The 18,264-nt window shown below is 41.5% G+C and overlaps 1 protein-coding gene across 2 annotated transcripts in view; it reads right to left on the bottom strand.

Moving 5' to 3' along the window:
- The window catches only part of LOC126460590 (kanadaptin), a 289,123-nt gene that overhangs the window by 27,759 nt on the left and 243,100 nt on the right, over positions 1 to 18,264 (bottom strand). The window contains exons 7-9 of one of the 2 annotated variants that reach the window (XM_050095926.1): positions 12,606 to 12,785; positions 10,748 to 11,021; positions 10,532 to 10,653 (exon numbers count right to left, since the gene is read on the bottom strand). In XM_050095926.1, coding sequence (XP_049951883.1) covers positions 10,532 to 10,653; positions 10,748 to 11,021; positions 12,606 to 12,785 — 576 coding nt within the window. The remainder of the gene's footprint in view (positions 1 to 10,531; positions 10,654 to 10,747; positions 11,022 to 12,605; positions 12,786 to 18,264) is intronic. The other variant, XM_050095927.1, reaches the window with a different exon arrangement.

The following is an 18,264-nucleotide window of genomic DNA, read 5'->3' as shown; positions in this document are numbered from 1 at the left end:
CAGGAGAGACGCTCAGTAGCTCGGTACGGGCTTTTGTTGAAGTTTCGAGAACATACCTTCACCGAAGAGTCAAGCACTATATTGCTCCCTCCTACGTATATCTCGCGAAGAGACCATGAGGATAAAATCAGAGAGATTAGAGCCCACACAGAAGCATACCGACAATCCTTCTTTCCACGAACAATATGAGACTGGAATAGAAGGGAGAACTGATAGAGGTACTCAGGGTACCCTCTGTCACACACCGTCAGATGGCTTGCGGAGTATGGATGTAGATGTAGATGTAGAAGTGACTTATTACAGTATCAATAAATCTCAAGACTATTTCATGTTTTCCTGCAGTAGTTTGGTCCTTAAATAAATGTGTTGTTTTTTAACCAACAGTGGACACTGTTCTTTGTGCAGTGCCTACTGTGTCTTATTTCATAAGTTACGTAGGGAAACATTCCTGTACTGTTTTCTGTGTAAGATTTGAAAAAGTTTCTGTCACGCAGCAAGCACCACCTTCAGTCTTCTTCTTTGTGTATGACCTACTGTTAGCCTGTGTCTAAAGTATGCATGTTTTAGGAAACTTCAAAACTTGATTTGGGATTCTACTGTAATTAACATTTGGGGAAATTGTTTAAAAGTTGTTGAGACACTGTAGGAGTTTTCCGAGTTTCTGTAAGATATTCATTGTTAATGATATTGGCCGTATCTGTGAATTGTGTTGTTATAAGTTCTGGTACACTGATGTTAAGATCTTCTTGGCTTGACATTTCTTGAGTAATAGGTTTCAAATTTTGAAGCATATATGGAAGTATGTAAATTTTGCAGGGATATTTGTTTCAAAATGAATAAATTCTCTTTACACGAGTGTTTTAAATAAAATGGATGCTATGAATGAATGTCAGACACCCTTGGTTGTACTTCTGTACTAACGCTACAATCAGCAACTGAAATTTTGGTAGGGTGCTTACGTTAAACTATTGGCACACCAGTAATCTCTAGCAGAAGACAGTGAAATTACAGATATACGAAATACCATTACTATATAAATTTCTAATTCGTATCCATCAGGTTTAAGTACTTTGCATGTTTCTTTTTTTAAACATAAAAGCTGCTTGACTTTTAAACAATAATGTTGAAAATTTAATTTCCAAGAAACATATGAAAATACTTATTTGTACTACAATGTGAGATAGTATGTCAAGTGTACCAGTCCATTTTGAAAAATATAATCCTTTCCAACATTTCTTTCAATTGCCTGCAAGTTTAAACCTTTCACTTGGCTGTGGAGCACTTGTTTCATATGTGACTAAAATGCAACACACTGTTTTCGTTTTGCTCCTCCTCCTCCTTCTCCTCCTCCTCTTCCCCTGACTCATTCACAAATACTTTCTCACTGTGTCATCCGTTTCTAGACTACAACTTTTTCATGAATATTTCTAACTAGGACAGAACATCATTCACCACAGCAGCACAAAGCTGGAAGTGACACCATGTCTACAAAGTAAAAGTAGTGAACAGCATTGCACCGATTTGCCCATGTCTGAAATAGTTATGTTCAAAGCTCCAAGTTCAAAGTGTTGCCTTATGGCAACAAATGATAATACTGATTGTCCACTTCTAGAAAATTAAAAAGACAATTTCTTTAGATGTGATCTAAATAACAGAAATAATTCACTCCTACAGCTGCTTCCATGGGCATTTACACAGTCGACCTTTAGAAAATACAATAGATTTCTGACTGTTTCCAGCATAACAACACTAAACACATATTAACTGCATGCCGCCAACTGGCCACGACACATGTGCACAGGTAGTTTTCGTAGCATTATATGCAAATTAATGATATGATGCCAAATGGCAACACAATGTAAACTTTATTGAAGTAAAAAGATTGGATCAAAATTCAGTCAGCTTATACGTGGAAAATATGGGACGATTTATGCTCAACAGCATGTTGCTGTATAAATACTGCATATTTCCTACAAATATAGAGAAGTGTAAGAAAATGATCATAGCAAATATTATAATACCAAGAGAATAACTAAGAATCATATATTAAAACTGTCAGATTAAACAAACCCAGAAAAATTTTGGTTTCCGCATGGAGAAGTAGAAAACTGATAAAAGAAAAAAATCCAGCTTTTAGCTAGACGAACTTTAAGTTGTGACTAATACTGTGGTCCCACAGGATTACAAACAGGGAAGCTTCTGATACAATATCAAACAAAGGAGGAAAGGACCCAGTTGAGGTAATGGAAACACTCTGCAAGTAAAATGCATAGTCAGCATTTGACACAATAGCTGTATGTCCCTTCTTCACAGAAAAACACTACCAATTTTGGTCAAACAAACGACCATATTCAGGTTTAAGAGCAACATTAATTTCAGTCAAGCAACAAAACACGGTCAGTTGCATTGGCATCTACTGAATTACAGTTGACTGAAATGCGGCAGATAGAAACAAGTGACAGAAGAGATTATTTGCACTAGCTCTTGAGCTTTTTCTCTTTCTCCAACAGAAGTGTACAAGTTCATGCAAACACAACCACACAGGAACCCAAACATACAAACCTGCAGTGGACTGACTGTCGATTATTGACTACTGAGAGTAGTTCTCTGTCGTAAGGAGGTGGGGAGGGGTAGGAAAAGTTGCACAAGGCAAGGAGGGAATACCAGAGCAGTGTGAAAGAGGTCTTTCAACAGATGAGTCACTGGCTGTACAACAAGACAAAACAAGATCAAAGGGTACAGCAAATAAGAGGTAGAAAGAGGGGAGGGGAGGGGAGTTGGGAGTAGACGAGAGAGGAAAAGAGCGGTAGGGACTGGAGGGAGGGGTGGGGTATGAGGGAGCCAGTAAAGGGAGGGGGATGGAGTGGGGGAGGGGTGAGTAGGAAGGGTGGGATAGGGGATTGAGAGTGGGAGGGAGGTAGGGAGGGAGAGTGAGAGGGCAGAGAGATGGGGTGAGGGAGAGGGGGTGGGAGGGAGAGAGAGAGAGGAGTGAGGGGGAAGGGGAGGAGGTAGTGGGGAGAGAGGTGCGAGGGGGCAGGTGTTGGGGAGGGGAGTAGAGGAGGGGAAATGAACAGTGGGGAGAGGAGGCTGGGGTGGGGCGAGCACGGGTGGGAGGGGAGTGGGAGGGGGAGGGAGAGGAAGGGGGAGAGAGGGAGAGAGAGAGAGAGAGAGAGAGAGAGAGGGGGGGGGGGTCTCATGGTTAGAGGTGGAGGAGAGGCAGAAGATAGTACAAAATCTGGACAGGGGAGGAAGAGTGGACAGAAGAAAGAAGGAAGAAAGGGATGCAATGGGTAACAGAGGTTTATGCCGGGGGGGGGGGGGGGGACTGTGAGAGTGCAGGTACTGGAGAGACCATTCAAACTCGCATACTTCAGGGAGAGTAATGCTGGAAGTTGAAGTCATTTATGTTGGAGGTTACAGCACGTTCGGCAACCGGATGGTAAAAAGTTTGTGGTTTGACACAATTTGGAGGATGCCATTCTTGCGAGTCAATACTTGGTTACGTGTTGTGCACGCTTTCACTCATAACCCAACCTTTTATAGTGCAGGGAATGACCATGGCTGGACTGCAGTAGGAGGGAATGGATGGTTGTATGGGACAGGTCTCGCAACTGGTTCGACTGAAGGAAATGACCCATGCAGTACAGGACTGAGAGCAGGATTGGAAGCAAGTCTGAAACAGGGATAGACAAGGATATTCTGTGCGTTTGGTGGACAACAGAACATTAAATTAGGTGATGTGAGTAATATCTGTTGAAATAATAATAATAATAATAATAATAATAATAATAATAACAGAATATTAAATTAGGTGATGTGAGTAATATCTGTTGAAATAATAATAATAATAATAATAACAGAACATTAAATTAGGTGATGTGAGTAATATCTGTTGAAATAATAATAATAATAATAATAATAATAAGGCCCGGGAAAAGAACAGGCCTCCGGTATGTTCTGCCAGTCGTAGAAGGCGACGAAAAGAACAAACCACTAATAGGGCTAACCCCCCTTTTAGTGTGATTATCTGGTTCAGGACAGAACTAAAGAAGCCTCAGACAAGCGCCGTCATGGTCGGGGACGATGCTTGAACCCTATGCCCGCCCACAATGGTAACGACACTGCTAGCCAACTGGAAAATGATTCAAATCCAAATACAGGTGTTTTGCAGGATATGCTTCCTGCAACCACCCTAGAAGGAAAACAAAGACAGAGGATGAGATGGTCAGATGAAGTTAATTGACACCTCATGTTCTGTTATTACCAAGCAACAAACCTAGGAACCAACACAACTGGATACAGATCACAAGTATACACAACATTTATTACCAGATACCCAGAATTAAAATTTTTAACAGAACAATGACTAGCTGATCAGATCCGTGTAATAATAAAAAATAACAGGATATCCCAGTCAGAATTAGAAAACATCAAACAACAAGTACAACAAATATTGGAACAAAATAATGTGCAATCAGAAGAAGAAGAAAATACAGTAATGGACCCAAACATCCCGGAGCAAACAAACAAAGAACAACACGCATGAATTAAACAGTCAGAGGGAAACGAAATCTTAAGACAGCCACCAGAACAAGCACAAATAGAACACGAAGTGACACACATGTTAAATATAGAAGAAAAATTTCAGCTGACATATATAGAATACAAAGACACAAATACAGACATTAGACCATTCTTGCATAGACCGCCAAATAACCCACAAGTCGAAACAACAATAAAAACTATCAACACAATCATACACAACAAAATAAATGAAAACATAACTATGGAAGAGTTACAACTACTGGTTTATATAGGAGCACTCACTACACTAAATATACACACTAGGCAGAGATCAGAACCAACCAACACACAGAAGAAACCCACAAAACCAGCATGGCAACACAGGCTACAGATCACAACAAGAAGAGATAGAGCAATTAGATGAAAAGAAGCAGAAATTACAATCATTGGCCAAACGACTTAGAAGATACAAAAAAAGTGAAAATAGAAGGAAACAAAACCAAACATTCAACACAAACCAAAAGAAATTTTACCAGACAACAGATAACACACACATTAAAATAGACAATCCACCAAACATAACAGACATGGAACACTTGTGGAGCAACATATGGTCAAACCCGGTACAACATAACAGACATGCACGGTGGACACAAGCAGAAACAGATACATACAAGATGATACCACAAATGCCTGAAGTGATAATTTTGCAACATGAAGTCACCCAAGCAATTAATTCTACTCACAATTGGAAAGCCCCTGGAAAAGATAAAATAGCAAATTTCTGGCTAAAGAAATTCACCTCAACACATTCACATCTAACTAAATTATTTCCAAAGGCCTCACCTTCAGCCCCACTCCCAGATTCAACCAAACAGCCCTCGTCAAAGATTTACTGTCCTACACTCGTACTCTCTGCTGGAAGTATCACTTTGCCACGAAGAAAAATGATCCTAATCCTACCCCTAATGATCCAACTCCCCAAGACACTATCCAAATTGAACCCTGCCTGGAACAGTTCCGTCCTCCGTCACAGCGGGACCCACCTCCTCTTCCTCAAAATCACCCTCTCCAAACCTTCCAGGAATTTCTGACTTCCAGCCTTGCCTCTCAATCCTTCTTAAAAAACCTTAATCCTACTCCCAACATCACCACTGCTGAAGCCCAGGCTATCCGTGATCTGAAGGCTGACCGGTCCATCATCATTCTTCCGGCGGACAAGGGTTCCACGACCGTGGTACTTGATCGTCGGGAGTATGTGGCTGAGGGACTGCGTCAGCTTTCAGACAACACCACATACAAAGTTTGCCAAGGTAATCCCATTCCTGATGTCCAGGCGGAGCTTCAGGGAATCCTCAGAACCTTAGGCCCCCTACAAAACCTTTCACCTGACTCCATCAACCTCCTGACCCCACCGACACCCCGCACCCCTACCTTCTACCTTCTTCCTAAAATTCACAAACCCAATCATCCTGGCCGTCCCATTGTAGCTGGTTACCAAGCCCCCACAGAACGTATCTCTGCCTATGTAGATCAACACCTTCAACCCATTACGTGCAGTCTCCCATCCTTCATCAAAGACACCAACCACTTTCTCGAACACCTGGAATCCTTACCCAATCCGTTACCCCCAGAAACCATCCTTGTAACCATTGATGCCACTTCCTTATACACAAATATCCCGCACGTCCAGGGCCTCGCTGCGATGGAGCACTTCCTTTCACGCCGATCACCTGCCACCCTACCTAAAACGTCTTTCCTCATTACCTTAGCCAGCTTCATCCTGACCCACAACTTCTTCACTTTTGAAGGCCAGACATACCAGCAATTAAAGGGAACAGCCATGGGTACCAGGATGGCCCCTTCATACGCCAACCTATTCATGGGTCGCTTAGAGGAAGCCTTCTTGGTTACCCAGGCCTGCCAACCCAAAGTTTGGTACAGATTTATTGATGACATCTTCATGATCTGGACTCACAGTGAAGAAGAACTCCAGAATTTCCTCTCCAACCTCAACTCCTTTGGTTCCATCAGATTCACCTGGTCCTACTCCAAATCCCATGCCACTTTCCTTGATGTTGACCTCCACCTGTCCAATGGCCAACTTCACACGTCCGTCCACATCAAACCCACCAACAAGCAACAGTACCTCCATTACGACAGCTGCCACCCATTCCACATCAAACGGTCCCTTCCCTACAGCCTAGGTCTTCGTGGCAAACGAATCTGCTCCAGTCCGGAATCCCTGAAGCATTACACCAACAACCTGACAACAGCTTTCGCATCCCGCAACTACCCTCCCGACCTGGTACAGAAGCAAATAACCAGAGCAACTTCCTCATCCTCTCAAACCCAGAACCTCCCACAGAAGAACCACAAAAGTGCCCCACTTGTGACAGGATACTTTCCGGGACTGGATCAGATTCTGAATGTGGCTCTCCAGCAGGGATACGACTTCCTAAAATCCTGCCCAGAAATGAGATCCATCCTTCATGAAATCCTCCCCACTCCACCAAGAGTGTCTTTCCGCCGTCCACCTAACCTTCGTAACCTCTTAGTTCATCCCTATGAAATCCCCAAACCACCTTCCCTACCCTCTGGCTCCTACCCTTGCAACCGCCCCCGGTGTAAAACCTGTCCCATGCACCCTCCCACCACCACCTACTCCAGTCCTGTAACCCGGAAGGTGTACACGATCAAAGGCAGAGCCACGTGTGAAAGCACCCACGTGATCTACCAACTGACCTGCCTACACTGTGATGCATTCTATGTGGGAATGACCAGCAACAAACTGTCCATTCGCATGAATGGACACAGGCAGACAGTGTTTGTTGGTAATGAGGATCACCCTGTGGCTAAACATGCCTTGGTGCACGGCCAGCACATCTTGGCACAGTGTTACACCGTCCGGGTTATCTGGATACTTCCCACTAACACCAACCTATCCGAACTCCGGAGATGGGAACTTGCTCTTCAATATATCCTCTCTTCCCGTTATCCACCAGGCCTCAATCTCCGCTAATTTCAAGTTGCCGCCACTCATACCTCACCTGTCATTCAACAACTTCTTTGCCTCTGCACTTCTGCCTCGACTGACATCTCTGCCCAAACTCTTTGTCTTTAAATATGTCTGCTTGTGTCTGTATATGTGTGGATGGATATGTGTGTGTGTGCGAGTGTATACCCGTCCTTTTTTCCCCCTAAGGTAAGTCTTTCCGCTCCCGGGATTGGAATGACTCCTTACCCTCTCCCTTAAAACCCACATCCTTTCGTCTTTCCCTCTCCTTCCCTCTTTCCTGATGAGGCAACAGTTTGTTGCGAAAGCTTGAATTTTGTGTGTATGTTTGTGTTTGTTTGTGTGTCTGTCGACCTGCCAGCACTTTCATTTGGTAAGTCACATCATCTTTGTTTTTAGATATATAAATTATTTAACAGTTACACTGCAGACCCATACACATTCCCTGATACACTTACACATGGAATAACTTATCTGAAAGCTAAAGATCAAGCAGACACAGCAAACCCAGCTAAATATCGCCCCATAACATGCCTACCAACAATATACAAAATATTAACTTCAGTCATTACACAGAAATTAATGACACATACAACACAGAACAAAATTATAAATGAAGAACAAAAAGGCTGCTGCAAAGGAGCACGAGGATGTAAAGAGCAACTGATAATAGATGCAGAGGTGACATATCAAGCTAAAACTAAACAAAGGTCGCTACACTATGCGCACATTGATTACCAAAAAGCCTTTGATAGTGTACCCCACTCATGGTTATTAAAAATATTGGAAATATACAAAGTAGATCCTAAATTGATACAGTTTCTAAACATAGTAATGAAAAATTGGAAAACCACACTTAATATCCAAACAAATTCAAATAATATCACATCACAGCCAATCCAGATTAAGTGTGGAATATACCAAGAAGACTCATTAAGTCCTTTCTGGTTCTGCCTTGCTCTGAACCCACTATCCAACATGCTAAATAATACAAATTATGGATACAATATTACTGGAACATACTCACACAAAATCACACATCTGCTATACATAGATGATCTAAAACTACTGGCAGCAACAAATCAACAACTCAACCAATTACTAAAGATAACAGAAGTATTCAGCAATGATATAAATATGGCTTTTGGAACAGACAAATGTAAGAAAAATAGCATAGTCAAGGGAAAACACACGAAACAAGAAGATTACATATTGGATAACCACAGCGACTGCATAGAAGCGATGGAAAAAACAGATGCCTATAAATATCTAGGATACAGACAAAAAATAGGAATAGATAGTACAAATATTAAAGAAGAACTAAAAGAAAAATATGGACAAAGACTAACAAAAATACTGAAAACAGAATTGACAGCAAGGAACAAGACAAAAGCTATAAATACTTATGCTATACCAATATTGACCTACTCATTTGGAGTAGTGAAATGGAGTAACACAGACCTAGAAGCACTCAATACACTTACACGATCACAATGCCACAAATATAGAATACATCACATACATTCAGCAACAGAAAGATTCACATTAAGCAGAAAGGAAGGAGGAAGGGGATTTATCAATATAAAAAACCTACATTATGTACAGGTAGACAATTTATGAAAATTCTTTATAGAACAAGCAGAAACTAGCAAAATACACAAAGCAATCACTCATATAAATACATCGGCTACACCACTGCAATTTCATAACCACTTCTACAATCCTTTAGATCACATAACATCAACAGATACGAAGAAAGTAAATTGGAAAAAGAAAACACTACATGGCAAGCACCCGTATCATCTAACACAGCCACACATCGATCAAGACGCATCCAACACATGGCTAAGAAAAGGCAATATATACAAGTGAGACGGAAGGATTCATGATTGCAGTACAGGATCAAACAGTAAACACCAGATATTACAGCAAGCATATTATTAAAGATCCCAATACCACAACAGATAAATGCAGAATTTGCAAACAACAAATAGTAGATCACATCACAAGCGGATGTACAATACTAGCAAATACAGAATACCCCAAAAGACATGACAATGTAGCAAAAATAATACATCAACAACTTGCCATACAACATAAAACTAATAAAACAACACATTCCCACTTACAAGTATGCACCACAAAATGTACTGGAGAATGATGAATACAAATTATACTGGAACAGAACCATTATAACAGATAAAACACCACCACATAACAATCCTGACATCATACTCACCAATAAAAAGAAGAAATTAACACAACTAATCGAAATATCCATATCCAGTACAACAAATATACAGAAGAAAACAGGAGAAAAAATTGAAAAATACATCCAACTGGCTGAGGAAGTCAAGGACATGTGGCATCAGGATAATGTTGACATTATACCAATTATACTATCAACTACAGGAGTCATACCACACAATATCCACCAGTACATAAATGCAATACAGCTACATCCAAACATATATATACAACTACAAAAATATGTAATTATTGATACATGTTCAATGACCCGAAAGTTCCTAAATGCAATGTAACATATACCATACAGTTAAAAGGAAGTCACGTTTGATCAAGATCCACGTCACTTTCCATTTTTAACCAGACATAACGTCTGAGAAAGGAAAGAAATAATAATAATCTGCTGCATCAAAAGTATAAAATGGAGGAAAGCAACAAAGTTATATATGAGGCAATATGTTGTCAGAGAGGTGCACTAGGCCAGAAGAGTCAACAAGAGGAAGACTTTAGTCTGGGCTTGTGCTTCCTCAAATACGCTCTGCAGCTAGTACAATGTAAATGACTGTTATTAGTTAGCTCTGAGAAAGGATATCACCTGAAACCACAGGAGCATTTTCAGTCTCTTTTATGTGCTCATCGGCCACTCAATTTCCCTTTATTTTACTTATTAGCTGTTGTGCGAAGACCATATTTTTGTGCTACATTTCTGCTGAATAACTCAAAAATATAAGAAAATGTATTTACCTTCACATTCTTAGGCTCTCTCTGCCTCGATCTCTTCTTATTTTTATTTACAACTACATCTTCTCCCTCATTTAAGTTCACACTGGGTGGCAACGAGGGACCAATTATCTTTGGACGAACAACTGAAAAATAATCATGTATTTCAGTGACTATAAAGATTCTATTTCTTCTTACAGTCTTTCATTTTACAACTTTATGGGAAATGAACTACATTACCATTACCAATAACACTGTTGTCATGTAGAGTAGACGGTTCCTTTTCTGTGTGAAGCTGTTCTCTTTTCTCCCCACGACTATTTAATGACACAGCTTCCTGTTCAGATTGTTTTACTGTTCTTTGGTCATGATTTCCACCTGTATCTTCATTTCTCTTTCCATTATTTTGTTCTTCTTTGTCTGCTTCTTCCTGTTCTTCCTCTTCTTCATCATCTTCCTGTTCTTCTACACCTTCCAACTTTGGATCAACATCTGGTATTATTTTATGGGACATCTAGAAGTTAAAATAGCATTGTTCAGCCTACTTCATCACACATGAATGAATGGTTTTCAACACTGTGCTTATCAAAAATATGGTCCAGTTATAGGTGTGTGAAAAGAGCACACTGAATTGCAAACTCTGCTTGGATACACTTCTAAACACAAAAAAGAAAGGCTTGTGCTTATTATTCATGTCTATTAATTGCTAATGTGTGTATTTAACTTTTAACTATGCTGTAGAAATACATAAATTAAATCTCTAAATAGTTATCATCCAAGTTAACTGTTCATAACCTGTCGACCTTTTTATGTCACCTGCCAACACTACAAAGAGTACAGACTCCCTGTCATCCAAGGAGTTTCATTCTATCAATATTATGAAAAGGATAGTTGCTACTCACCATATAACAGTGATGCTGAGTCACAGATAGACACAACACAAAGACTGTCACAAAATGAGCTTTTTTGCCAACAAGGCCTTCGTCAAAAGTAGACAACAGACAGACACACACACACACACACACACACACACACACACACACACACACACGACCACGGTCTCTGACCAGATTCTGGCTTCAGGTGCCAGATACTTTGGTCATGTGTCTGTGAGTTGCATTTGTGTGTGTGTGTGTGTGTGTGTGTGTGTGTGGTCTATTTTCGAGAAAGGTCTTGCTGGGCAAAAGCTCGTTTTGTGACAGTCTTTTTGTTGTACTTATCTGCGACTCAGCATCTCCACTATATGGTAAGTAACAACTATCCTTTTCATAACATTGTTTCATTCCATCCTGGATTTTATATCATTTAAATTTCATTCTATAATTGACTGATATGTCAAATCATTCTGCACTATATGAAGAGAACTAGTGTGCTGTTAGACACGGCAAACTTTGTTTTCTTCCTCTCAAACTATCTTTCTTTCAAGAAAATAAAAACTTTTATGTCTGGTCAAGAGCGATACTACTGAGACATTGCAATAGTTCACTAAACAACTAGAGGGGAAGCAAACTAAACCAATACATGCTGTGAATTCAATCCCTCCAAAATGCAATTTCAGTGTTTCATTACTGTGCCACTTTTTTGGTCTATCTCAGCTAATATTATCTAGATACTTTCCATAGTCAAAAGAAAATGAGACAGATGGAAAAAAAGTAAGCAAACTGTTTATTACTTCAAAAGAAATCAGCACAATTGTTAACACATTTGTTCCACAGTCTATACTTTTAATAGAAAAATGTTTGTGGCTGCCTACAGACTTACGATTGAACTCATGTGCGTATGTCTTCATCCAAAGCATACAGACTGCCATGAATCTCTTCCTTCAGGGTGTAATCATGATTCTGTAGGCATCTTCAAACGTTTTTGCATGAAGTCATTGACCACCTTATCTTAGGAGATTAATTTGGCAATAATTAACAGTTTAATTACTTTTTCCATCTGTCTTTTTTTGTCTGACTTCATCTTACACATATAACGACGTAAGGTATGCTTACTTACATTTTTATAGGAACAACATCAGAAGATTAATGTGGACACGAAAAAGAAAACCTAACGAAGAAGTATTTAATTTCAAAGTGAGTGAATATGGTTTAGTTACTTTGCTCATCTGTTCTTCCTTTACTTTTCTTTTGACTGCGGCAACTAATGCAGCTCTGTTGCTAGTCTGCAGTTTTGATAGCTCTTCGCTAGGGACGAGTTCGGGCAAGCTGGCTGGCTTTGCAATATTCACCAATTTCCGCAAGTGATCCCCTTCACTCTTGAGTGACTGTAATTGAATCTGTAAACAAAAATAAGTCTGTTAGTTTAATTACGATGTTTACAACAATTCTGACATACTGTGTTCTATAGACACATAGTACTGTCTTAAAAGTTATAAAACTACTCATGTACACTGAAGTTGTTTACTACATATTCTACCTGCAGAATTACACTTAACTGCAGAAGTCAAGCTACACACTTCTTGGTTCCTTCCTAAGCCCCTCAAGAATCACGTATCACCTACATCGTCACTCTTGTCAGATTCTTATAAAAAACTGCACACACCAGTGATTATTAGTCTTATGAGAAATATCTCATGTAGTGCACTTCAGATAATATATCTGCCAGTAACCGATACCACGCCCAGTGCATCATTCTGCTATAAGAGGTCAGCAATAGCAGTTACGCAGGTTAGTGCGAGAGGCAGCCACGAGTGATAGCTTTCTTCAACTGCCAGTAGCCTGAAGGGCACTTCCTGTCAGATCGCTGCTGCCAGTGGTATGCACCACACTGATAAAAGCAGCTGTAAAGAGCCTTCAATCTCCAGTGTTTTGGTTTCAGAGTCCCCAGAGTCTTCCCCCACTGTGGGAGGGGTGGGAAGGATAGTGGGTAGGACATTTCTCATTTCAGGGCACGACAAGAGGTAATCGAAACCCTGGCGGAGAATGCAATTCAGTTGCTCCAGTTCTGCATCATACTGAGTTACGAGGGGACTGCTCCTCTGTAGCTGGACTGTCGAACTTTGGGAGGTGGTGGAAGACTGGAAAGGTAAAGCACAGGAGATTTGTTTTTGTACAAGGTTGTGAGGATAATTATGGTCAGTGAAGGCTTCCATAAGACCCTCGGTATATTTTGAGAGGGACTGCTCGTCACTGCAGATGCGATGACCACGAGTGGCTAACGCTGTACGGAAGGGACTTCTTGGTATGGAATGGGTGGCAGCTGTCAAAGTGGAGGTTTTGCTGATGGTTAGTAGGTTTGATATGGATGGAGTACTGATGATGCCATCTTTGAAGGGGAGGTCAACATCTAGGTAGGTGGCTTGTTGGATTGAGGAGGACCAGGTGAGGCAAATGGAAGGATAGTTGTTGAGGTTCTAGAGGTATGTGGGTAGGGTGACCTCACCTTTGATCCAGATAGCAAAGATATCATAATTGAATCTGAACCAGGTGACGAGTATAGGATTCTGGGTGTTATGAAGGATTCCTCTAGGTAGCCCACGAATAGATTGGCATAGGATGATGCCATGCGGGTGCCCGTAACCGTACCTCTGATTTGTTTGTAGGTAATGCCTTCAAAGGAGAAGTAATTGTGGGTGAGGATATAGATGGTCATGGCATTTAGGAAGGAGTTTGTTGGTTTGGAATCCATTGAGCATTGGGAAAGGTAGTGTTCAATAGTGGTAAGGCCACAGGCATTAGGAATGTTAGTGTACAGGGAGGTGGCATCAACAGTGATGAGCAGGGCACCGTATAGTAAAGGGACAGGAACTATGGAGAGTTGGTGGAGGAAATGGTTGGTATCTTTTATATAGGAGGGTAGATTCCAGGTAATAGGTTGAACGTGTTGTTCCACGAGAGCAGAGATTCTGTCTGTGGGGACACAGGACCTGGTCCTACTCAACCCAAAAAGCCACCTTCCTAAGAACAATACCTCCACTTCGACAGCTGCCACCCATTCCATACTAGGAAGTCCCTTCTGTACAGTATAGCCACCTGTGGTTGTCGCATCTGCAGTGATGAGCAGACCCTCTTGAAATATACTGAGGGTCTGATTGAAGCCTTCACTGACCATAAGTATCCTCTCAACCTTGTACAAAAACAAATCTCTCATGCCTTACGTTTCCTGTCTCCCACTACCTCCCAAAGACTCACTTCCGGCCACAGAGAAGTATTCTCCCTGTACTTAAGTAACACCCAGGACTGGAGCAACTGAATTGCATTCTTCGCCAGGGTTTCATTTAACTCTTGTTGTGCCCTGAAATGAGAAATGCCCTGCCCACTATCCTTCCAACCCCTCCCACAGTGGTATTCCGCTGTCCACCGAACCTACACAATATACTTGTCCATCCTTACACAACCCCTGCTCCCAGGGCTCATACCCCTGTAACAGACCTAGATGCAAGACCTGTCCCACAGATCCTCACACCATCACCTACTTCAGTCCAATCACAAACATCACCTATCCCATCAAACGCAGGGCTACCTGTGAAACCAGTCACGTGGTCTACAAGCTAAGCTACAACGACTGCACTGTATTCTACGTAGGCACGACAACTAATAAGCTGTCTGTCCGCACGAATGGCAACCGACAAACTGTGGCCGAGAAACGAGTGGACCACCTTGTTGCTGAACATGCTGCCAAACGTGATATCCTCCATTTCAGTGACTGCTTCACAGCCTGTGCCATACGGATCCTTCCCACCGACACCAGCTTTTCTGAACTGCACAGATGGGAACTTTCCCTGCAATACATCCTACGTCCCTGTAAGCCTCCTGGCCTCAACCTTCGTTAGTCGCTGTCCTCACCCATCCAGCCTCTTCCCTGCTTTCACTCCAGCACTACACAGCCACCATCCACCACCACACCAAGTCTTTTTTATTTATTTATTTATTTCTCTCCTTTTCCGGTACTCCCCCCCCCCCCCCTCCCCCAATCCCCACCTCTCCGCTGCCCACTGCCCAACCTGCAGCACTTCACTGTCCACCTGTCATACTATCCCTCCCCATCCCCACCCCAACCTCCTCCTTTCCCCCACCCAATCACCACTCCCATCATGCACTGGTGCTGCTGCTCGCAGTGTAATTTCAGTTGCCCGAGACTGCAGTCGTGTGTGTGAGTTGCGTTTGCGTGAGTATGTGTGTCAATATGTGTGTTTATTGTTGACAAAGGCCATTGGCCAAAAGCTGTAAGTGTGAAAATCTTTTCGTCGTGTCTACCTGTGACTCGGCAACTCCGCAATATAGTGAGGGCAACTTTCCTTCTCCTAATATTGTTACATTCCATCCTGGGTTTTCCATTGTTTAATCATAATTTTAGTTATACATTAACTTTTAGAAAAAAGTAAACATGAAATATTTAGAAACTGCTGCTGAATATAGAGAGTGAAATAAAAATTGGATTAATTACCAATAAAACTGTTTTTTTTTTTCTATTTAAGCCACAACACTGTTGTCAAAAACTTGGCATTGTGGTCTTCAAGGCCTGTGAGCCCCTCTTACACAGTGATAACTCGGCTGCTGCACTCAAAATGGACAAATTACTTCGATATCAAAATACCTTATTCGTGACGGATAGCCACGGACCTCGCCATGCCGAGACGGCTCGCAGGCTTCGACGATACAGTCGGTCATACTGTAGGAGCAATTGCATTGGTGGAGCATCTGTGGAATGGCAAGACAAACACGTGGTTCCTGATGAAAGACAGGAGTCTTTTCAGTAGTTGCAGAGGCAACGCATTTCAGTAGTTGCAGAGGCAACGGTCTAGATGATTGACTGATCTGTATTTGTAAAATTTAACCAATATTATCTTGTTAACTGCAACAGTGAATGGCTAACAGCAGGGGGAAACTACAGCCATTATATTTCCCACGGGTATGCAGCTCTACTGCAAGGTTAAGTGACGACGGCATCCTCTCGGGTAAAATATTCTGGAGGCAAGGCAGTCCCACATTCGAATCTCCTAGTGGGGACTACCACCATCAGGAGAAACAAAACTGGCATTCTACAGGCCACGGTATGGAATATTAGAACTCTTAATGGGATATGTAGGTCAGGTAATTTAAAAACGGAAATGGATAGGCTGAAGTTAGATGTTGATGTCTATGATGATCAGACACGGTGCGCCACATCTTAGAAGAAGACGTCACACGTAACTCCAACAGATGCCTCAGCAACTGCTGTCTACAGGGCTCGACACGCTCCTATCGACGGAACTACAGACAAAACCAGATTACGCCATCTTCGTTTACGCACACTGCGTGCAAATGGGTCCATCCATCGAGCTCTGCCCACGTCTTGAAAGACTTGCAGTGTGATAACAACTACGAACACTGCACGACATTGTTAATACTTCCTAGAGTGAGTCGAACAGGCTCCTAGCGATACTAAAGATTTGTATAATTTTACTTAACTGAACATATTATAAGTAAATGTGTTGATGTTTCAGTCACTTATTAAATGTTTGAATGTTCGAGGTTTGCCCGACCCACCTCATACACACTAAGGACACAACAAACATTTCTGGTGACGAGGATGAGATCGTTGTGGATTGGATCCGTGGGATATGATTAAATATCACTGACTTCAAATGGCATTACCTTAATAAACACTTTTTTTCTCTTTCAACAGTTTGGAAAATAACTGAAAAATTTTTTCTTGCATTTTAAAGCCAAGTGTGGGCCCCTCCCTTTCATTCTTTCAATGCAAAACACGTCAACTACATAGAGCACAAAAATCAACTGGAGAAGCAGTTTTCAGCCTACAAAATGTCAGGTGGACCACAATGTTCTTTCTTTTTTTCACAGGTAGGAGTGTGGTGATTTTTCTTGTGTAGGAAGCTGTTTCTCCAAGTAGAGCCCCAAACCTAACCTGTGACGACGTCACTAGGACAATCGATGATATTTTTTAGTCACAGATCTGTGTAGATGCAGCACATTTCATGTTCTTCCGTACCTGCTATCACAATAATCAGTACGACAAGGAATGGATCGATGAACTCGAGGACGTGACTAGTAATGGTAAATTTAACTATGCCCTCGGATTTCCATTTGAAGACAAAATGCTTCGCAATACAATTATTCGGAGCACTGCTCACAACAGGATACGGGCTGAGATTTTAAAGCGTAACAGTCTTAGTCTCTAAGCACCCCAAATCTGTTTGGCACCTGTCGGCAATAGGTGCAAGCTGGGGCATGAACTGTAAATGAAGTTTTCTTGCAGTTTCACACACTCTGATGTCTGTGTAACACATGACTATATACACTGCTTTTCCCACCGCCATAAGTCAGGATACACACAGCAAGTGTGGTAGCAAAAGAATCATAAAAATAAATTCTGTTTCACATAACTCTAGATTTCAGAAAATGAAAATCAATATCATCTCACACTCTGAATTCTCACCCACTCCTCATGGCAAAACTCACAGGAACCACAGATGCAAGCTAAAGAATTGCAGACCTATGTGCACAGTGCAAAATTTTGCTCATTCAGATTAGCTCTCCTCAAGTTGATGACCAGCAAAATGCTCCGTAATTCACAATTCGTATGAAGCCGGTCTTCCAAAAGTCAGAAATGACAATCACGTGCAGAGGAATTACTGTATCTGTGCATCTCTACAGAGATTTGCAATTGCATTGTACTGTTGTAGTTAGACACCAGTAGTTAGTCACACTAATTAATAAGTGCACATATAAGCAGTTGGGACACCCTAAGCTACAGGTATCATGTCTGCACCTCACAGCCTACAATGGTGAAAGTATCTTTGTTCTTGTGACATA

Source organism: Schistocerca serialis, chromosome 1, assembly GCF_023864345.2.
Source record: "Schistocerca serialis cubense isolate TAMUIC-IGC-003099 chromosome 1, iqSchSeri2.2, whole genome shotgun sequence".
Lineage (NCBI taxonomy): Eukaryota > Metazoa > Arthropoda > Insecta > Orthoptera > Acrididae > Schistocerca > Schistocerca serialis.
The sequence above is the reverse complement of the archived record's forward strand: the minus strand, read 5'-3'. Positions and strand labels throughout refer to the sequence as shown.